Genomic DNA, 23,538 nt, shown 5'->3' with positions numbered 1-23,538 from the left:
AACCCATTAACTTTCAGTAGACCTTGTTCTGTCACAACACTAAATGAATGCTAAAAAGTGGGACTCCGTGTACCTAATAAATTTATATTAAACTGTTAATTTCTAAAGCCTCCACAATCTCTGAGGAATAAAAGTACAGGTGAATATAGTAATGTTTTTCTTGCCTTATCTTAAAATAATTCCTGAGAGTTTCAGTTTTCTTTCTATATCATCCCCTGTAACCCCAGCCCACAATGAAAAATTAAATGTGCAGCCCTGGGTGCTAAGAAGCCTGTAAATTATATTAATCCAGAGAAATTTAGTGAAAAGAAACAATATGTTATTAAATTAAGAGATAAAAAAATTCTTTATCTTATTCAGACAGAAGATTCAAAAGTACCTACTGAAGGGCTGCTGTTGGAGACAGCAGTGAACTACTTCTATCCCTGTTTTCTCCCTCAAAGCTGCCCAGAATATGTATACACATGAACAGTCATCAATTAAAGGGTAGGATGCCCTAAAGGGAACTCAGAGACTAAGGGAATGAGGAAATTATCTGCATTTCATAGAAGGTTTGGCATTTTAGCTCAGTTAAGTAAACTAAGCACTCATAGGCAGTAAGCAGGGAAATCTCTAGACCAGCAGAGGACAGGTGATGGAAAATGGAGTATAGGTGAAGGCCAAGGACAAAAAGGCTGAGCTGACAATAATAGTTCAACAGGGCAATACAAGGCTAGAGGGTATCAGTTCACTTATATCTCAGAAAATAATAATTCCCAAAATATATCTACTGTGTGGGATCTTCCTCTTTCCTCTAATCTTTCCCCTGTTATTGTGCAGGACTTGGCGATACCTGGTACATTACTGATATTAATCCATACACAAAATGAGGGGGGGGAAAAGTGACCTGAATATGATTACATGAATTTAAGAAAATAGACTTAATGTCACTCTTGAGTCTTGGCTGCAGTAAATAGAATGCAGTAAATCAGAGGGAGAAGATTACAAAGAGAAATGGAGAATCAGTGACAAGCTCGAATATAGTCTCTGAGACAAACCTTTTTCATGCACATGTCTCTACTGTAAGGAAGAGGAGAGAGACATGGGACTGTGAAACTCTAGAACTGGGGTGGGGATAAGTAAACAGCTTGTAAAAATTTTCATGAATTCCAACAGTTGTTTAGTTGTCTGCTTGGTTTTCCTCATACCAAGTGACTCCATAAAATTGGTGGATTCTAGCCTTAAAAATGCATTTCACTGAAAACAGCATTCTACAAGTGCTGTGACATATTTGGCATCCAGAGAGGCAGGTTGTGGCAGTCAGCTTTAAGAGAACACTGATGAAGTCTGGCTTTGGAAGGTTCCTCTTGGTATCAGCATTAACAGTTTGTGCTGCCAGGGGATGATGCTTGGCTTTTAACATCGAAGAAATTTGGAAGGAAAGATGTTGACACTCATCATACATGTTGAGAAAAGTCACACATTTGAAAACATAAAGTAACAACCAATTCAAATAAATACGAAGCCACACACTGCTGGAGAGTTGCCCCTCTGCAACCTGTTTTGGTCATCAGTAGAGAAAACAAGGAATATCTGCTAAAGAGCAAGCAGGGCAGTTAGGCAGATGGACAGCTGCTAGAAGATGACAAACCCTGTTGACTTCTACAGCAATGTAAGAGCAGTAATGTGGATTCTGCTGTTAAAAGGCACAGAACAGATGATGAAAGTAATTTTTTATTGGATCAAGTTATTTTTTGGCATTTCCCATTTAAGTACCTAGGTACCTGTCTTCCTGACACATCTCAGGACCATGAATCTGTCTCCACTCACCAATGTTCTACCTCTGATTACTGATGCTGCAGCTTCCCATTCCTTAAGAAATCTGCAGGATTTTTTTTTCATCAGACTTCCTCTCTGTTGGCCTCAGGCTAAACCAGAGTGAACACATGGTGAGAGCAAGAAAGAGGGAAAGAAAGGAAATGTAAAGCAGAGAAAGATGTCCCATTTACATACAAAGAAGAGCTGTTTAGGAAACATCTAGTGTTTTCCCCTTCCAGCTACCCTACTGATAGTTTGGCTGCCAGTAGAAGAGTAAAAGGCTGCATCTGTGGGAAAGAGAGAAGTGTTTCCAGTCTGTAGTTGTAGAAGCAGATGAAGGGTTTTCCTGGGAGAGAAACTGCTTTGTGCCACACTGAATGTACCCCAACCAGATAGGTATCCTGATGAGCTTAGATTAGATTTCCAAATTTCCAAAATCTGGTGTAAATAAGCACTAAGAATCAGAATTTTTCTGATTCTTAAGTCTGATTTCAGGCAACTTCTTTTCATCCTAGTTTTGGAGCTGTGACTGTTTCTGTCCATTGCCTGCAGTGAGCCAGAACCCCAAATGTCCAAGTAGTAAATTGAAAGAATCGTGCAACAGCCTCATAAACTTGAAGGATGTAGCAGGAACAACCAAGTTGGGACACTGTCTGGTCCACACCCTGGTTGGAAAATAGGAGATAGCCAAAACTCTCCCATATAAGGGATAGCTTGGAAAATTAAAACTGCCTTCATGTGGCTCTAATAAAGTCCAAGGAGAAGAGTTGGGCAGAGCATCTCAGATCAAGAAGGGCAGAGTGAGCAATATGCAAGTATCCAGATTTGCAGTTCTGCAGGTCAGTTACAAGAAGAGACTGGCTTAAGAGACTGGCTTAATGCCCTTGTCCTACAGGTTTCAGCTCACAGCACTAAGATCAGAAATCATCACAGCTGGACTCAAAAGGCAAAGAAAGCACAAGGGTTATGGTCATAACCAAATCAATTGTTTTGAAGAATTACTGAAAGAATCTGGAGAAAATTTTATTTCTCTCTCTTTTCATTCAAAACGTTTTGTCACTTAATGGCAACTGTAGAAGTGTTTCTTACATGGAAATTAGAGACCAAACAGATGACATAGAGAACACAGGGATCTTTAGTGAGAGGCAGGTACCTAAAACAATTAAAAAACCCAAACCAAAACAAACAAAATCAATCAAACAAGCACAAGAAGACAAAAAAAGCCCCGAGCACACAGAGGAAAATTCAAAGAAGAAAAAAATTCTATTGCATAGACTGGGCAGGAAGAAAGAAAAGCATGACCAAAGCTGCATATCTGGAACAGGTACAGCTTCCCTTTTTAGGCTAACATCTTCAGTCAGCAAAGAAGAGAAACAAATTCCAAACATGCAGACTCCAAAAAGTGAGAATCAAAGGCTTTTAAGTATATGAAGCATCAGCAGACACTTGGTGTCTGCCCCAGAATAAGCCCTGCATCTCTTGCTCCATGTGCTCCTGCTGCCTTCCTTTCTCGCTGTCCTACTGAGGCAACTGGGTTTGTTCCCCCTTCACATCCTCCTGATCCAGCTTGACAACACAGCAGGAAATTAAAGTGTGTTTCCCTTCCCTGCAAGCCAGATAACTGCTGGGCTTTCTTGGAAGGAAGGAAGCTACCTCTTCTCAAAGAAGAAAGGATAGATGCCACCAAGAGGTGGCTGCTCACAGTGTCTCTGATGCCACAGACATTTTCAAGGCATGCACTGTACTTAGGTGTACAGTGATTTCTCTGAGTGTGACCAAAAAAAATTGCCATTGTTGGAAAAGAGTATATTTCCCACATATGTTTGGCTCAGTCACACAGACACCAGACATTGCATGTAATGTGTCTTGCCATAAAGACCAAGGAAAAATAATGAGCATGTGACGTAGAACAGTGTCTGACCTGAACAGTTTTCAAACAATTTCCATGAAACATACTCTGCTCAACAGGCCAAGTCAATGATCTTAGCTCCAGTAGGTAAATTTAGCTCCTTTCCTAAATCTATTCTGGAACAATGCCACCCAAAAGGTCAGGTTGCTCTACATTTCAGTGTCACATGATGCAATTTAGGGAAATGACAGCTACAAAAACTATTAACCTCAGTGGGACTTTTCCAATAAAATAAAATAAAATTTAAAAATAACGTGGAAAAAAAAGGAACAAATAAACTAGGGGTTTCATACTTGAAAGGAGAAAGGAAGTGAGAGATTTCAGGGACAGAAGCACCAGAGGAATGGAAAATACATGATGGTATGTTACTGAGTCAGTTATTTAAACCTACTTTATGTTTGGTGGCAAGAACAGATAGCCTAGGGATATGATTCATCACATCCTAATGAAGACATCTAAAACAGGTCAGATGAATTCTGCTGTAAAAGAATTTATTTTTCTCTGCAGTGTTATAAACAGAGTCTAACGTGACTAGATCAGAGGTAGTTACCAGTCAAGTATAGAACAAAAGTGCACGACACGTTCAGAGGTTAGATGGATCCCACCCAAAGCTGCTGCTCCAAATTGACATTGTTTCATTGTTTAATTGTTTTCTTCTTGCTGTCAGCACTGAATTCACTGGCATGCAGCAAGGCCAGCAAACCACTGAGAGAAACTCAGTCTCAGCAAGAAGAGCTCTACCCATGGCTAAAGAAGTGAAGGGCAGAAGAAGATCAAAGACGATCTGTAATCTTGCCTGTGCAAGTAGCATTTTGAACATAATCACACAAAACAGGACCTTGACAGGTCATCTGGTCCACCCCTTGCTCTGAGGCAATATTCATCAGACTTTCTTGCTCTGAACTGTTCTTGTCAAATATATGTCCAACCTGCACTTAAAAAGCCTCCAGGGAGAGAGGTGCTGTTCCCTTCTCTTTACAAATACCTATTTTTTTAATCCTAGTTAGCCTAAATTTCTCTTACTGCATTTTACATGCAGTTTTCAGAGGATGAGGATAAGACATTATCTTCTTTTTCACAGCTTTTACATAGCTGAAGGCAATCTTCCTCCAACTTCTGTTCGTGAGGCTAATTTTTTCAGTCTTTCACTGTACACGATGCTTGCTAAAGCTGGGGCCATTTTCATTTCAAAAATACCAGTGGCAATGCTGAAATTAATCTTGTGTGGACAGATCTTACCTCTCTTAGATACTGCTGAACCATCCTGTAAATATTAATTTATCTATTTAGCCTGACAAGCACTCTGAGTTCCTGGGAAGTAGAGCAAGCCCTGTTTTTACACAAGAGGACAGGAGGTAGAGGGGATTTGTGCCTCTCCACCCTATTGGTATCTCTGCCATGTTCTAACTGCACACCAGAGCAGGATCCGAGCAGCACATCCAGTCTCATCCCTTAGGAGGCAGGAAGCCAAGAGCCCATGCTGTAAGGAAGCCACAGTGTGCTTTGCCTGGGTATTTGTGATCACAGGGCAGAGCAGGGCAGCTTTTCTACAATACAGAGGGATCCATGCACAGACCAAGAGCAGGATTCCAAAAGCCATCCAGACGTTGGGCTTTTCAGAATTGTAAGGGCTAATTCCATTTAACTTAGAGTCAGGTGCTGAATATATTTACATACCTAATGATGCAGACATGTACTTAAATGCCTTCCTCCTGATCACTTTAGGCACCCTGGTAATTTTAGAAATTCCAGTAGAATCAGCCTATCCACTACATCTGGTCTGACTGTGAGGTCTGCAGCTCTTCACATGTTCATTTGTATCACAACCTCAGTATTTTACAACTCTGCTATCATTTCAGTGGATCCTTATATCATTCAAATAGGTGTTCAGAAAGATATATTCTAATGATTAATCTAGTGTTTGCATGACTGAAACTGAAGCACTTTGTGCTTTAGACATGTCATTACTGGTAAAAAAGCAAGGCTTCATTCCAGGTTCTGGCATTGCTCTTGGAGTTTGCAGCAACAAACTGTGGATCCCTACTCTTTAGGGCTGAGACTGTGAATAGGTACTGCTGAGAAATACACCAGGAATGGAAGGCTGAAGGGAAATGTATAGTTTCTGGTTTTGTCTAGTTTCCACAAGTTTATTAGTTGTGATAGGACAGCAGGAAATCACACTTTAAACCACAATGAATCTCTCTAAAACCATCCTCAGAAAATACAAATTTTGCCTTTTAGAACAGGAAACTGAGCACTTAGGAGCCTGCTGACTGATTCAATAACATCAGTAAACACATTACTAAAATGAGGAATATGCTTTGTGAGACATAAACCTCAGGTAATTGGAGACCATCCTGATCTATCACATGTAAATATTTTTATTTTCATTACATAGTCGATATAATATGCTCAGCTATCAAAACCCAACAAACATTCAGAATTCTTCACTTAGAACTTTGTCTTGGCTATAGTGACTAAGAAGGAAAAAGGAATGTTCCAAAGGATCATTTATTTTATCCTCTTTCATATTACTTTCCGCAGTATCTTCAATTGTGTGGCTGTGAAAAATGTCGGGATGGCTGACTTGAACAGTCACGGAGTGTCACTTTTTTTTCTTTTTTTTGATGGGAAAAGTTAATGTAAGTAGCCACACCATACTTAAAAGAGCAGATTGACAAATCGGCTTTTTGTTTCTTTGCTGGCTTGAGGGGACTTTGGGGTGGGAGGTCTTATTCCTGTCATGCAGCATGGTGACAGCACCAGGGATGGACAATGAATATGAATGGGACACCCGGGATGCTGTCACCTCCACAGCCACCCCGCCCGCTCCGTGCTACCGCTGCCGTACTCTCGAGCTCCCGAGAATCCTCTGCCAGCACTCTGGTGTTGGAACCAAAACATTCCCTGCGGAGAAACGAGTCCTCCCTCTAAAAGGGAGAATTAGGGCCATTTCCGTGAAGTTCGAGCCGGGGAGCAAGCAACGGGTGGGGGGGGAAAGCCGTGGTCGCGCCAGGGATAAACAAACACAGGGGCGCACACGGAGCGAGCGGAGCGCCCGGGCCGGAGCGGAGCGGGGCAGCTGCGGGGCGGGCTCCAGCGCGCCGTGCCGCCATGGCGTGAGGGGCCGGCGGAGCGGCGGCGGGAGGAGAAGGAGGAGGAGGAGGACGGGGAGAGGTACGGAAGGAGGGCGGGGAAGCGGGAGGTGGAGCGGGAGTGGGGGAGTCACTTTCTTCCTGCGTTGAAAAACGCACCCCTCACCCCCCTCCCCGCTCCGTCCCCCGGGGCTGCGGAGGAGAAACTTTCTGGCAGGCGGTCGGCGCCGGGCAGGGGCCGCGGGCGGTGAGTGCCCGTGCGGGGCGGGCAGCGCTCCCGCGCCTCCATCGCGCCCTGCGCTCCGCCGCGGCTCCCGGGGCGCCCGGCGGCGGGGCGGGCGCGCAGCGGGGCGGGGCGGGGGCGCCGCTGGCCGGCGGGCTTGGGAAGGCACGGTCAGTCCGAGCGCTGCCTCCGGCAGACGGTCCCCAGGCCGTGCGGCGCCCGGGGCAGCGGCGGGAGCGGCTCCCGGTGCCGGGCGGCGGGAGCGGGGCCGGGGCGTCCCGCGGGGAGCAGCCCCAGGCACGCACGGGCTTTTCCCGGCTGGCCCCGGCGGAACGGAGCCGCTGCCGGGGCACCCGCAGGACGGCCCTGCAGTCCGAGGGAGGTGGGGGCGTGCGGGGGGACGTGGCGCTTTCTGTGCGAAGCTTCACCTGCGGGCGCCGTGGGTAACAGCTCTGCTCCTCCGCAGCACCGGGACCGCGGGAGCCTCCGAGCCTTTTGCCAAAGAGTTCAGCCTCCCAAACATGCATGTGTGAAAGGTAAGCAGTAGCATCCTTGTCTTGCACCTAGGCAAGCTTAGAGACAGGAACAGAGCGAGTTGCCCCATGCAACTTCCTGCCACTTCTTTTTTGTTGCTTTTTTAATTGGGAAAGTTTTAAGTGACCTGGGACCAGAGCTGTCAACTCGGGAAGCTCAGTCTTCTCAGCCCCAGGCAGCGAGTTGCTATTCCTATGGCTAGTATTGCATGAAAGGAGTGCATCATCACTTGGTGTGTCTCATGCCAGCTCTTAAAATTCAGTTTGGTATGAATGAAAGTAACCACCCTCTCTGTTCTTCTGTCGCTCGCTCTTGAAGCAATATAAAACTATGACATTTTCTTGTGTTTTCAAGTTGGAGTGGCTTGGGTTTTAGCCATAAGCAATGGCAACATAAAAAGTAGTCACAACTGTGAATAAAATACAAGAAATATTGCTCAACCCTGGAGATTTTTCAGTCACACTAAGAAGATCAACTGCAATTTAAATAACACTAAAATTTTAATGTAGTCTAAACAAAGACAAAGAAAATCTCAGCCTAAATATTGCCACATTATGTTTATCATGCCAACTATTATTATAACTCACTGCAGTATTTTAAAAAAAAGGAACAATTCAGCTGAAGGGCAGCAGTGGGAGTCAATAATTCAGATGCTGTTTATTACTCTGAAAGACTCTAGCTGGGTACCCTTGGGCAAGTCACTCCACCTCTCCATGGCTCTCTTTTCTTCCTCATAAGACAGATAAATGTGCTTGCTTGCTTCACAGGGGTGTTGAGAAGTTTAATTAATTAATTAGTTTCATAACTACTTGTAGATCCTTGGCTGCATCGTTCTACTGAAGTGCTAAGTATTATTTCAACTAAGAGTTTCCTTACTGTGTCTCATCACTTATACGTGTTTTTTTTAAGTGACCTGAATTAGTTAAGGTTTTAGGGGAAGTCAACAAAGTAGCAAAGCAAGTTTTGGATTGGGATTGTCTTGACTCTCTGTAAATTTCACTGAGACGTGAAACCAAAACATACTAACCACAATGTATTTTATTGGGGTAGAGCTACTGGGCCTTTAAAAAAATGTCATTTTCTTGTTATTCAAAGTAAGAGCTTGCCTTTGTTGCTTTGTTTGAAGTATTGTGATGTTTTGCGTGATTTTGAATTGTCATGAGAAACACCTGAAACACATTGTTCTTAATATGAAAGATATGAGAATAGTTTTTAAGCACATCTGTATTTTCTACTGTGAACACTGACCTCAGAAGACACTTGGTGCTGATTTTCCACTCTACATTGATATGCAGTCTTCTTTACAACCTGTTGTTTGGTTTTAGAGAATGTTGCAAGAAAGAAGCGCATAAACAGAGCCATTGATTACCTATGGTAAAAGCGATAGATTTTGGTTGCCTAGGTAAACTCAGTTTTTATTGCTGTATATATTAATTATTGTAACTAGGTATTGAGTAAATATCTGCTGTACAATGGTGAGGAAAATGCATTTTATTACCTGGCCAAATGTTAGATGTGATTTTTATAGGTTGCATGCAGTTACAAGTAAAAATGAGCAGCTGAAAGCAGGTTTTAGAGTGACATCTTGGGTTTGGTACTTTTAAAGGCTCGTGAGGTCTGTGTGTACCATTTCTTTTCCTCAAGGACAATGACAGTACGTAAGCTTTTTTTAAAACTGAATTCAAATAAAACCTAGATCAGGGGTGGTAAAAAGTGGTTCATATCACCAGGCAGCTGTTGGGTTGTGAATGAACATAGGAAGTTTATATCTTAGTGGAATGATCACATCCATCAGTACCCAGCAGTCTGAGCAGTAAAAACTAGGGTTAAATGAGGAGCTAAATATCCTTTAAACTGAAGTGTCCCTTGTCTCAGAAGTGATTTCATTTAACTAAAATTCAGTCACATTCTTAGTTTGTGTATGGAAACTTGCACATCTGGCACACACAGCATACTATAGCAATGAGCAGAAATAAATCTAGTTACTATTGCTATTGTTCCTGGATATTTTGCAAGAAATAAAATGCTTTGGGGAGGGGGGAGTGGTGCTGAAGGAATTAAAAAATAAGAAAAAAACCCAGCTTTCTGTAACCATTGTTTTCTTGCTTAGACTTGGTAATCCAAGTGTGTGATGAATGAAAGAGGCTATGACTTTTTCTTAGCAAATTGTATTTAATTGGTAAATACGACATCTCAGCAGCAAGTTTGTCCTGGCTGCTCTCACCTACTTTGCTGTCTCCATTCAGCTGAGGTGGATCAAAGAGCATGGTTATAGCACTGTATTCTCCTAAAGCTGTTAAACCATGGTGCCATTCAAGTTCACATTCAAGACTATAGCCACATACTTAATATAAATAATTTAGTAATAAATAGTTTAGTATAAATAATTCTGCATTTGACTCCCTTTGAGGCAGTTTTCTGCTTATATGGGTAAACTTTGTACTGAATCTCTTAGTCCAGCTGGGGTGGGCTGATGTCCTATAGTGGTGCATTAGTAAACCCACAAACCCTTGTGCACTGCACTTTGAGCAGATTCTGCTATGTGCTCAGGATGAGAACTGGGCAGAGAAGCCTGCTAGGAAAAAGGAAATTTAGCAAATGCCACCAGAGATCTCTCTCATGAATGCTTTGTCAGTAAAAGTTTAGCAGAAGTGAAGTGTTGGTAAAGGAGAGCTGACCAAAAGGGTCAGGTCATTTTGGGAATCACACAAAGAACAGAGCACTGGAAGTGTTTTCTCACATCAGGTGCTGGCGTGACACTTTCATCCACTCTTGGGACATGGTCAGGTGTGGAAGCACAGGTACAATGTGACTATTATGTACTCAGTCTGAATTACCTTTGTTTGGTCTTTCATTCTGTTTTTCCCCTTGCTTAGACGCAGAGTATACAGCAGGAATCAGCAGTAGCATTGTTTAGAGTGGGCAGAGGGTTGTAGGTAATTTGACTTTGGTATATGTTGTATCTCAGTACAAGAGAAATATAATTTTAACATAAACGCTTTTTTACCATGGTGGTCCTTCTTTATGCTTTTAATTTGTGGAGGTTTTTTGTCAGAAATATTAAAAATGCTGAACATTTTATATAAACCTGGTATACCTTCTTCAGCCTTCTAATCAAGTGGCTGCTAGAGTTGTTGAAGTGTTTTGAAAAGTTGTTCACAAGCACTTCTGTGGATATTGTGTTCCTTTTAATCATATCCTTGCAATCATGGTTCATCACACCTTTTACCAAAATGATCTGTCCAGTTTCAGTTCTGCTATGAGAGCCATGCCTGCACAACTTACAGTCAGAAATGAGGTCATAGGATTCTAAATTTCAAAATTAACCCATAAATTAGTGGTTGTGTTTACACCTGCTCACAGATTGCTCATGCACACTGTGAGTAGCTACATTTTGCAGGAATCATGTAGCTGTTTAACTCCATCTGCAGTTAAGATTTCTGTCCTTGAAAATGTAACTACCACGTTTTTCAAGGCTTTTGTTAAGGGTATTCTGGGGAGCACTGGGAGGACAATAATAGCCCTGAAGGAACTACACGGCAATATAGTTTGTCTGTCCCAGTTTGTACCCTGAAAAAAGCAGTTGCATCTGGGTATGTATTACATCTGTGGGGAGAGAGAGAGAGAGAGGAGCTATATGCTCCGTCTCTCTGTGGAGAAACCCTAGGTAATGAGATAACAGCAGAATTGTATCAACAACCATGAACGACACACTCATCTGTAGAGAGATGCAGCTACCAGGTAGGGTGGTACAATTTAGGTCTACAACCACAGTGACATTTATCCTGTAACAAATGAACCAGTGCTTCTTCTGTGTGAGTACACATTTGGGGTCTGCATCCTCACACTCTGAAGTTATCTGTAGATAATATAAAAGCAAGTGATGTGTTAAATTGCTTAGATTACAAACTCCTTCGGTTCAGAAACTGACTAGCATCAGCATCTTTGGACTCTGCTGGTGCTCCTCTATGCTGCCACAATAACTTAACATATATGATTGCCATGGTTTTATCCCAGCTGGCAACTCAGCCCTACACAGCCACTTGTTTCCTCCCTTCAGTGGGATGAGGAAGATAATTGGAAGAATTCAAGTGAGAACATTTGTGGATTGAGATACAGTCTGTTTAATAGATAAAAGCCAAAGAAAACAGAGAATTCATTCACCCCTTCCCAGGGGTAGGCAGGTGTTCAGACATCCCCAGGAAAGCACATCCCCAGGCTCCATCACATGGAATGGTTACTTGGGAAGACAAATGCCACAGCTCTGAACTCTTCTCTCTTTCTTCTTCTTTCTCAATATTGTATGCTAAGCATGACTTCTTATGTTATGGAATATCCTGTGGTCAGCAGGGATCAGCTGTCCCAACTGTCCCCTTCCCAACTCCTTGTGCATCCTCAACTCCCTTGCTGGTGGGGTGGGGGTAGAGGCAGAAAAGTTATGGACTGTATAAATGTTGCTCAGCAGTAACTAAAACATACCTAAATTATCAACACTGTTTCCAGCATAGCCCTGTACCAGGTACTATGAAGAAAATCCAAAACATAGCCCTGTACCAGGTACTATGAAGAAAATTACCTCTACCCGAGCCAAAACCATCACATGAAAATAACAATAAAATAACAATAAAAAATTAATATAGTGTTGTGTGCAACACTGAGTCATAAACAGGATATGGAATCATAGTTAAAATGAGCTTTGATCCCATAGCAACTGAAGGATATGATGCATTTTAGAATTCCTGTCTGGTAATATAAAGTTCTGTGGAAATGCTTTAGAAATAAAAAATATTTGGTATCTTCAGCTACTCAAGTTTGTAGTTTTAGATACAGAGAGTGAGAACTGGTTTTGTAACACTCCAGCAGAATCACATCATTTGTTTACAACATCTTCAAGACAATCAAATGAAGGACAATTAAAACAATAAGCAGGGAATATTAAAAATGTTAATTATACATGGTCAAGAACAACAAATAAGGGGACTTAAAACATTTACAAGTATTTGGGAGAGTAAAGGTCAAGGCTAGCAAAGTAGAGTTAGTTGGAAAGAGGATAAAAGTTAAAGTCTGAAATTAAAACACTTGTTTTGGTATCAGAAGTTTCTGGTGTTGTAATCAGCCTCCTCAGAAGTGAGGGAAGATGGATGGCATGCAATTCCCTGGGGCGGGTTAGGCACAGGGAGGAATTCTGGCAGCAGTAAATTGGCTTTCCCCTCTTGCATGTAGGATTATTTTTTCCTGTCCCTTATTTGAGCCTCCTGGGCATTGCCATTGCCGTGTGAAGTTTTTCCAGTTCCTCCTGCACTCCATGGCTGTACCAGTAGATCCACACAGAGGCTCCAGCCTGCCCCAGGCATTCTGTTCCCTTGCTCCCTTCTTGTGCGGGTGGATGTGCCTTAGGGCTGTGGGCTGCTCTCCGAGGAAACCCTAAACATGGTTCCTGATACCTGACGCCAAAGGGTTCACAGCCTTACTGACCCCCAGTGGGCCTCTTTTCCAGGGCCAGGAAGATGAGTTGCTTCTCAGTCCTTGCCAAAGGAATATTGTTGCACCACCGGGGCTGTGCAGGAGCCTTTGTGTTTCTGAAGTGCCTGTTACTGTCATAGTCCTAAACCCCAGAGGTGCGCTACGTGCTGTAAGAGTGTAACACGTGGATGAGTGGTTTGCTTGGCTTCTGGGACATTAATGGAGCAAAGGTAGGGAGTATATCCTCTTGGCCTAGATGAATGTTCTCAGACTGCCTTCCTATAGTGTTAACATCTGTGAAAACATTTCTAAAGTAAAAAACAAAACCTAATTTTAATTATTGAAATGGCCTTTAGAAATTATGTCAGCACAGGATACAATGCTGGTGTTCTAGAAGGAATCTTTCTCTGGTAGCTTATAGTTTAAACCTTCAGTGGTAAAAGTGATTGGGCTTTCATTCACTGAATGTGGATGCCTTTACAGGCATGTCTCTACTGGCTGGGAACGATCATCTGCAGGATTCTAGATGTCAAAATTACTTATTTACTCATTTTACAGAGTGAGATATGGAATAAAAGATCCTAGTAAGGGTTAGGAATGGACTACTATTATTTTTGGTTAGTACAACCAAAAATTACTGAGAAAGCATTTTTTACAGGAGGATAAATTGTAAAATAGAAGGAAAATCTAACTTCCCAGATTATGGTTTGGACATGCAGACTATTCAAATCATGTTTTCACTTGAGGCAGAGAGAAGGTTATGCATTCAGTGTGTGTGTGTGTGTATGCCCTGTTAATTTATATATACAGTGATAAAATAGACAAATAAACTTTTAACTGGAAGGAATTAACTGATGAAACTTCCACCACAGATGTCTTACAGATCCTCCTGTAAACTTATAAAAATATTTTGCTGTTGCTGTCTTACCTGTGGCATGGTGGGGAATGAATGCAGCCCTCCATTCTCCTGGAATTATGGTCTGACACAGCTGTGTGCTGCTCTACACAGATCCATTTAATTTTCTGTTAGATCAAAGGACAGACACAAGTTTAAATCTTGACTGCTGACAAGATGGCATATACTGATAATCCCTATAGGAACTGGCTGTTTCTGGTTGCCATTGGGATTTTCATAGCACAGCTGTTAGTCAGACATAAAAGCTGATACAAACTTCTTTCAAGATATTTCCAATCATTTCAGAACAAGTGCAGTACTAACACCTGGGTACCTGAGCTGTACTTTATTTATGTTATTCTGAATTATATTTGGGATTTCAGTATTTAAGTTTTGAAATACCTTTGAAATTATATAATTGTAGCATGTTTTTCAGAATGAAAAAAACAGAGGAAGAAATGAAGTAATGTCCCCTGGTGGTTAAGGTCGTAATAGGTGTTTTTCAAGTTTTAAGCAGTGATTTTTACACCTTCCCAGTATTTTTATTGGAGAGCCATATAGTCACTGGTTTTAGCTCACCAGTCAAAAGGTGGGTAAAGACTCCTGACTGCTTCTGTCTCTTGGAACATGGGAATTTCCCACCCTGGTGTCCTGCCCCATAGCCTTGGAAGGGTCTCAACAGTACTGCTTTTTGATGTAGAAGCTATCCAGCATGGGACTTCAGTCAAGAGATTGATTGTGATTATTACAGCACAAAGATAAGTTTATAGTTTTATTGGTTCTGCCCCATCATGCACCTAATTATGCTGTATTGGATATGGTTCTCTGGAACCAAACAGCAATATATATGTGGGAATTAGTCCCCACTGACCCTTTCACCTCTCTGCTTTCATGGACTTACCCTGCATTCTTTAGTACCAGAATGTCATTGCATTCAGTTAGAAGACTAAATTGCTCTCCAATTCTTAAATATGTTAGCAAAATATTTAGATTTGTGGTGAAAGTGACTTTTTTGAACAAAACAGCTCTTCAGTTGATGTAACTGGCATGATTTTAGAATGCTACCATTATATAATGGTACCAAAAATTCCATATATACTGATATATTCCGTGTTATAGATTCTGCTCCTCTCATCAGCAACGAAGTCAATTGCAATGTGTGTGAAAAGATATTTCAGATTTTTGAACAAAGTGCAGAAAAAGGAGATCCTACAGAAGTTTGCTTTTCTCTGCTGTGATCTAACCTACCGCTTATTGTGTTACATTTTGGCAGGTGCCAGCATTGGGACAAAGATTTGCACATCCCTCTTCATTTAATGGAACAATATTCCACACACATCTCATTGCATTGTTATCTATTAATTTCACAGTTTTGATAGGACAGCATCTGTTTCTGGTGGTTGACCATTTCTTGTTGAAATATCTATGACTTTCTTACCTGTTTTAGCACTGGGTTCTAAAATTGCTAATTTTAGTTTTAATACCAGTTCTTGTGATGCAATTTGTGACAAAACTGTAGTGACACTTGTTCAGAATGAAACCACATGTTATAATATTTCAAGCATTGAAAAAAATTGAGTAAAAAAAGTTCACTTTCACTGTCAATAACTTATGAAGTGCAAAGAAATGATGAAATTTACGTCCATGCTGACTCAGAGGTCATTTTCTAAGGTAAAAGTTTGTGCACTGAACCGGAAGATTTGATTTTCTTCAGTATGGTGGAACAGATTTTCCTTTAAATATTTGAACACATTTCTTAGGCAAACATTTGTTCTCAGGTATCTCAGGTAACCATAATGAGAACTGTAGCCTTTGTGGAAAATAGTATCTTCCCAAAAGAAGACAAAGAGTCTGATGTGTTCATGTCCCAGTCCTGGGCTCTGGGAAGATCTTTTATTCAGAAACCTGAATATTCTGTGGTGTTGTAATGCCTCTATTTTGTGGAAGTTTTAGTCACCTGAAATCCCCCCTTTTTTTGTTCCTTCTGTAAATGTTGACAAGGTGCCCATGCCAGAGATGGGTCATGGCTAGCGTGGGAGATGCCAGCAGAGACACCTGCAGCTTCTGCTTTTTAAGAAGAGTTGCAAGTTTGATTCTTCAACAAAGCTATAAAGCAGAGTGTCTCTTCAGAACTGATACTACAGAAAAACACGGTTCTTTACCTGGTTTTAATTTTTAATCACCCACAAGGAGGTCAGATTGCTTCAATGACAGCTGTGCAAGCTGGTGATCCTAACAGTGCCATCATTTCCTCTCCCTCCTCTGCTCCTTTCTCACTCTGCTCTCACTGATGAAGTGGTGGTTCTGTGCACATGTGGCAGGAGTAAATGAGCCTCTCTTTTATTTTAAATAGTTTATTTGGTAAAGTTGTCTGTATAAACTAGTGTTTAGTTTAGTTAGTGGTTTCAGTTTTACAATACTTTTTTTTTTCCTACATCTGAACACCTACCAGTTGATGCAGATAGGGAGAAGTAAAATTGTTAAGATTTAATCTGTTGGGTATTTTTTCTGGAATAATTGGTGGGTTTTACTGTTTGTTTCTGCTGGCAGTGGAGTTGAAATCATGCAAAATGCTGTTTCAATCTAGAAGTAAATGACATTTTGAGAGCACACTGTATAATATGATTTTCTTCCATGGGCAAGCATCCTTCATTCTCCTTTTAATTTTTAATACTTAATCAGATCATGGTTTCCTAACTGAATACAACCCCCTCGTTTTCAGAAAAGGTTGAGTTGCTTGGTAAAGTTTTTCTTGGAAGATGTGACTGGTAATGATGCAGTGTAATATGAGAGTAAGAAATTCCTTTAGCTTTAAAAAATGGTATTGTGAGTGCACATTAAATGATCAGAAGGCTCAGACTCCAATTCTTTCAAGCCATGTGTATCAGGCAGACTTGTAACAAGTTCACTCACAACTGGTAAGCTGGAGCTTATGTGGACAGTAAACTGCACAGATCCAGCTTCACCTAAGCTATGCTGATAACCAGGGCTCAGAGGTTCGGGTGGAAAGGAAGGTGCACTCCCTTCCAGCTGCCTCCTCCCAACCTTCAGTCACACCAGGCTGAGCCCTGCAAGGTTATGGGACAGGGCTCACTGTCTTAGTGAGCTGTGGCTGCTGAGAGTTATTGACTTCATATCATAGGAAGGGTTCCAGTATAATTTAACCAAGAATAAATGATTTTCAAACTCCTGCTTTTGGCGCCTATTGACTTTCTTCCAGAGGGTGACTCTGAATAAATATACAAGAGGTTGGTTTTCAGTTATTCTGTTGTTAGCCTAAAGAATGTGGTGCAGTGGTTCCTCCTCATGTAAAGGTTAAAAAAAAGGGTTTACTCACATTTCTCAGTGAAATGTGCACATGAATAAAGGGTGAAAATGTGGGAGGCTATTGAGTACTTAAGAGTGCAGACTATGACTTTTTGGCAACACTGGATGTGTTTGATGATGGTGTAATGCTGGGAAATGTGTGTTCAGATTTGCAAAGGAGTTCTGGGAAACTTTACTGTATATTCCCTAATCGTTGGTCAGAAATAATATAGGGAACTCCTAAAACCATCCCTAAATTTATATATGTTCTTAACTGTCACTGATGTGCAGAACACTTACAGAAATCAAACCAAATGAAAGAATGCTTGAAGTCCTTACTGCTAGCTGAGATTTTTTTTCAGCTTGTGTAGACCAGGAAGTTTTTTCAATAAATGGTTAACACAGAAAAAGCTACAGATATTTTTGGTTTTTTTGAGGTATTTTTTAGGTTCTTTCCTCTGCCCACAGTTCTAAAGCATCACAGAGGCTTAAAAAAAACCCCAAAAAGTTGTAGTGGGTTTTTTTATTATTATGACAAAGCAGTTTTTTCATCAATTAAAAAAATTACATCATGTTTCAACCATAATGTATTGCTTTGTCTGATTTTTACCTCCTTCTTCTCAGAGTATACTGTTGTATAGTTTCCTTCAGCATTGAGAGGAATAAAAGTGGTTTTGACTATGTCTGAAAAAACTGTGGTGTATGTGTCTTTTTGTATGTGTGTATGTGGTGAGAGACTATGTAGATATAGTAAAAGTGTTACCAAATAAACCAGCCTGTGATAATGTGTCCTGTAACAACTGGTTTACATCCAAAACAGGGCAAAATGTACTTGCAAAATGCATTAAAATACTGTGAAGATGTCATCTTCCCTTACACTCTGTTTAAGCAATTATGCTTCTCGCTGTAATAGATAAATGTAAGCACTTATGGGGTACAATATTATTTGTAGGTACAAATTCAGAAGAAATTATGTATTTCTTGACCAAGGAGTTTTGCTCACAAATTAATTGAAGGATGTGAGCACAAAAATCTAGAGGGTCTGTGCACCCAATGGTCATGAAGGGTTCTTGTCTGTCAAAGTTTTCTTATATTAATGACTTTGTTGAAACAGGATGTGGGTCTCTAAATAAGGTTTTAGCAGCCTTGGTTTCTATTAGAAAGTTTTGGCTATGGAATAGGGACCTGTGGGGAGAAGTAAAATGTTGCTTTGTACTTTAACTTCCTACAAGTTTTATGACTGAATCCTATGAAACTGGTTTTCCACGGGAGAAAAAAAAATATCTGTTTTTAGGTTTTCTTTCCTTCTATTTCTCCTTTTAATAATTGAAAACTACTGTTCATTATTTACCTAAAAGTGTCTCACTTGAGCCTGTTTTCCATAACCTTTTCCCTCGTAAGAATTCTAGGAATTTGCTGGCTTTCCTCAGGGGGATCTTGGCCATGTTTTATCTGTGACTTTAGGCCAGATAGTTGGTAATTTCTACAAATAACTTACTATGTTTAAATTGCATTTGCCTCTGCATAGACTTCTCATTTGAGCACATTTCAAGAAATAATGTACGTAGAAGAATATGCATTTTAATACAATGTTCAGCCTTCTTGGTAACTGGCAGTAAATCTCCACATGTAAAATGGAAAGCCCCTTGGAAAAAAATACTAATAATGCAAACCCCTAAATGCCCGGAAGGCAAAGTATTTCAGCTGTTTTTCTAAGACTCTGCCACTTACTGTTTCCCTTTTTGACTCCTGACTCGCTCTTTTTTTTTCTTCTTTTAAAATGAGGACGTGTCAGAACCAGAGGCCTTGAGCCCTGTATAAAGTGACCCCGGCGCAAACCTCCAGCATTCCTCATCTTTCCCTCTCTCCAGCTGCTAACATCAGCCAAGGCAGCACGCAGGCTTGGCTGCCGCCAGCTTCCTGGCTCTCCCCCTTCCTCCTCCCTTCCCGCCCTTCTCCCCTTGCCAGTGCAGTCAGCGCTGCTTTGTATTAGGCACTGTTGCAATTATTTGAAATCTCGAGTCCAAGAGCTGTTGTTGTGTCCCTTCAGCTGGGTATCAGCTACTGGAGGGCAAGGTGTGGGAAGGAAAGGGGCTTTCTTCAACGTGTACAGCTGTTTCTCTTGGGTGAATTGCTCAGTAGGTGTTTCATCTGAAGTACTCAAATAGAGATGATTTGAAAGTCACCTGGAAAATACGTGGGGTTCTTTAGGTGGAGTCATATTTCCCAGAGAGACTCCTGAATGACAGCGTCTCACAGATTCGTTTTCTAACTCATTCTTTCATGTCCGTCTGCCACAGGACATTTCAAAGATGGTTTGGCTGCCGTTGAGACCTGGAGATCTGATGCCACAATGAGGACTCACACACGGGGAGCCCCAAGTGTGTTTTTCATACACGCGGTTTGCTTTGCCTTTGCCTGCGGCGCCAGGGAGGACCAGGACACGATGGTTCCTTTTGTCAACGCCAACTATGACAGCTACCCCATGCTCTACTTCTCCAAGGGGGACGTGCAGACCCTGCGGCTCCAGGCCAGCAGCACGCACCAGCACATTGCGGCTCGTCTGATTGAAGCAGTGCAAACCATGCTGTCGAATCCCCTGGAGTACCTTCCTCCCTGGGACCCAAAGGAGTTCAGCGCTCGCTGGAATGAAATTTATGGCAACAACCTCGGGGCCCTGGCAATGTTCTGTGTTCTCTTCCCAGAAAATATGGAGGCCATCAATATGGCCAAGGATTACATGGAGAGGATGGCGGCTCAGCCTAGTTGGTAGATTTTTGTCTTTGTTTTTTTTTTAAAGTTGTTTTTACTGCATAAACTGCTTACAGTTGGAGGAGTGAGTGGATAAGTGAATTGCTTAAATTGTCAGTTGTACTAATATTCATTTTGACAGTGGCTAACTTGCTGAATGCATTTACCCTCATCAGGACCAGCAGTGACACACAGCTTTTCACTGTCACTGGACTTATCTTCTCAAAAGTTGATGCTGAAAGGAGCATGATTCTTTATGCACCACTCTGTTTGCTGTAAAAAAACCAAAAAGTAGTCCAAATCCACTCTAAATCTGAAGAGTTTAATATCTGGTTTTTGGCAAGAAGTGCTAAAAGTGTTACTTTGAAACTTTTTTCCCCAGATTCATAGATACCTTTTGGGTAACTCATTCTTCCTTAGGAAGAATTTAGGAAAGGGGGACCTATGAAAAAGGTATAATTAGGTGTAGGTAAAAGTGACACTCTTGGGCTTCTGCAGTTTGCTCTAACATGTGTCTGAGTTTTAGTTCAGGCTGGCAGCTTCACTTGGCTGCATGGTTCTTGGGCCTCTCCTTAAGACATACTAGGACATGATAGCTGTCCATCTGATTACTGGAAATGCCTGAGTAACTGGTGTTTTGATGACCACCTCCTGGATTAATTTCCCCTGGATTTGAATTGTCATCCCTACAAGTTACTCTGTCTTCTCTATGCCACACTCTTTCTATGGGAGCAGAAGTTAGTGTTCTCACTATAGGAGTGATTCTAGAGTTGAGACCCCAAGGTCTCCTGCTTTTCATATCCACCTGCAATTTATCTCCTCTTTTTGCTCAGCAGATGCATTTCCCCTATGTCCCTGCAGCAGCTGCCACTTTGTGCACCTTGCAAACTATGGTCCAGGATTGCTGTCACTGTGAATAGTTCAGAGGATGGGAATGTAGGCTTTGCCAGGACAGTGGCATCTGCCCAGGGCAGCGAGATGGAGCTGGATAGGGCACGGCTCCCTTATGTCATAGCTGCTCTTCTACAGCTCTGTGGTGACAGCAGCTCGGCAGAAATGTGAGTCAATATTCAAGTCAGCACAGGAAGAGAAGCATTAGCTGTTCAGGCAATATTCATTGATCAAACTAATATTCCTTACCCTCTAATAACCAACCAGTAGTATCTTATAAATGTTATCCTTCCATGTGCCATCACTGGAATTATGCTGGATTTGAGCTAGAGTAATTTGGGATCTATAGCCTCCTGATGGGCATTATTGAAAAGCCATGATAGTGTTCGGGTTCCCCTGCACTAAGGATTAAAATGGTGCATGCCACAGAAATACATGAGCTAGAGCAAAAGAAGTGATGGGAGGCAGAAGGGACACACTGGCCATATGTTGCCTGCATGTCACAGAAGACAGGACATGTGAATTTAGCACGAAAAGTATTGTCTCAACAGTGGTGGTAATTTCCAAAATCTTCCACTGAAGCATAGCAACTCAAAGCTTCAGTCTTAGCTCTGGAGACAGTGTGGAGACAGTTTCTCTTGGCACATTGATAGAGGGATATAGCTTACAGAGATGAATCCAAGGATGTGTGACCATCTCCAACAGGAGACAGACTACTCCAAAGTCAACACCTTCCTCCTTAGTTTCATTGTTCACACTCTTTCTTAACTTGTTTTGGGAAGGCTGTAGTTACATGGCCATCTGTTTTAATGAAATAAGATAGAGGGGGAAGCATTATTTTAAGTGGGAGGACTTGTTTGTGTCTGTTTTTTTCAGTTTCCTACATCTTACTCTCTGTCTCAAGGTTATATAAGTTCCTTATGTCCTGTGATTCCTGCCCTGGATTAATTGTGGTTGTTCTGTCCCTTGTTATAATGCTCTCCTTTGTCCCAGCTGACCAGATGCCAATCAGAACCAAGCAGATATCCCATTTCCACTTGGCTTTGATGTTATTTACTTGCCTCCAAGTACTGTTTTTTCTCATGCACGTATCTTGCATTATCTTGGTGAAAGAGAAACCATGCTTTTCCTGTCTTTCCCTTCTGGTGTAGACATCCCATTCAGAAATCAATCAAGGTTTAATCAGGGTTCTGTGCTTGGCAGAAGAAGTGGCTGCAATATGCTTAGTAGTAGTGAAAGTGCAGGAGGAAATTTTAAACATAGGCAATAGAGCTGGGTTGAGCTGGCCTTTGTATAACCTCCAGCTGGCCAGCTCTTCAAATGCTGTGGCAGAAAGATGGATCTGGTTTCCATTTTTGTTTTCCCCCTGAGAACTTATGTCTGAATGCTGTCAGCATGGAGTTTATACTGTAGCCCCATCAGTGGTGGCAGTAATACAGATCTTTCTCCCTTGTCCAACAGTGGTTTTCAGAAAAGTAATGGGAATGTGACATCTCTGAGGCATGTACTGCACTGTCTGGCTTTGCTCAAATAGGCTGGGTCCAGAAGCTGAAGGACTGGGCAGAAAGATTATGTAAATCTGTTTTTCCTAAGAAACTCAATTTAAAAGTACCAGAAAATGTTATTGCACGTACATCTCCACTTAGGATAAGACTAGGAGAACAAACATGATAAATAGGAGTCATGGCTGTTATATGAGCTGTTCTGGCAGTGTCAGAGTGGTGGAATTTTTTGTCCAGTCTATCTAGGCATGTTTAGTTTTCCTCAGACTTTGGGAAAGTACTGTCCTGGATGATATAATATGATTATTGTCCTTATTAAATAATTTGAGGGCACGTGTCTTCTGATCAGGAGGGTGGAAAGAAGGAGGAGTCTTCATGTTGCCTGACTTTGGAGCCTTGCATGTTAGGAGAGTCCTCTGCCATAACTTTTTATTTCATTGGGAAGGAGGGCTTTTGCAAAGAGGTATCTATAATGTAAGTAAAGTGGGCCTCTCCTTAGACCTCCTCATTATTGTAGGTACCAAGACTGACATGTAAAATTTCTGGAAAAATATCTTGTCACTGACAGATTCATCAACATGTTGGAAAGTTAAATCTGGTGTTGGCAGCTTAATTCTTTCAACAGTATAATCTGGATTTCTTTTGACTTCTGTTGTCATGGCATTGACTCTAAAATAGCTTTAGAATTTTTTAAAAAATCATCGTAATGAGTTTTCTCTAGTTTTTGTGGCAATGTTAAGTAAAATTTAGGCCTTACCAGAAAACAAAAGTGTATGTTTTTAGCATATGCAGTAGTTGAATAAAAGAAATATGGTTTAAAATGTCACTGGTTATTTGTTTCGGAATGCTAGGAGATTGAGGAGACTGACATTTTATAAATTTCTTCTTTACATTAGTGGAATCCTCAATAGTCCAAATATCCTAGGATACAATTATGAGAATGTCTACTGGTAATTGATATATACATGGAAGGGGCATGTAATTAAGAACTCTGGTCCTTTCTCATCTATTAAAGTAGTCATTTTATGTCACATAATAAAGTACACCCATAACTGAGGTCCCATTTGTGTCAGCTAACAGAGGTTAAGCCGTTTGTCATAACAACCCATGTGGATAGGCATGCTGCTCATTAGCAGTGCATCCCTAATGGCTACATCCTGGAGTAGGTTTAC

General features: G+C 41.4%; 1 protein-coding gene across 4 annotated transcripts in view; it reads left to right on the top strand.

The window, feature by feature from the left end:
• The first annotated feature begins 6,816 nt into the window (after positions 1-6,816).
• The window catches only part of DSE (dermatan sulfate epimerase), a 34,499-nt gene continuing 17,777 nt past the window's right edge, over positions 6,817-23,538 (top strand). Inside the window, exons 1-3 of one of the 4 annotated variants that reach the window (XM_050971968.1) lie at positions 6,817-6,883; positions 7,491-7,560; positions 19,523-19,991. In XM_050971968.1, coding sequence (XP_050827925.1) covers positions 19,576-19,991 — 416 coding nt within the window. In that variant the 5' untranslated portion in view covers positions 6,817-6,883; positions 7,491-7,560; positions 19,523-19,575. Of the gene's footprint in view, positions 6,884-6,904; positions 7,049-7,238; positions 7,561-19,522; positions 19,992-23,538 lie in introns of those variants that run through there. The other 3 variants (XM_030236155.2, XM_009092793.4, XM_018917254.2) reach the window with 3 other exon arrangements.

Source organism: Serinus canaria, chromosome 3 (genome assembly GCF_022539315.1).
Source record: "Serinus canaria isolate serCan28SL12 chromosome 3, serCan2020, whole genome shotgun sequence".
Classification (NCBI taxonomy): Eukaryota; Metazoa; Chordata; class Aves; order Passeriformes; family Fringillidae; genus Serinus; species Serinus canaria.
Note: the sequence above shows the minus strand (reverse complement) of the source record. Positions and strands in the feature narration are given on the sequence as shown.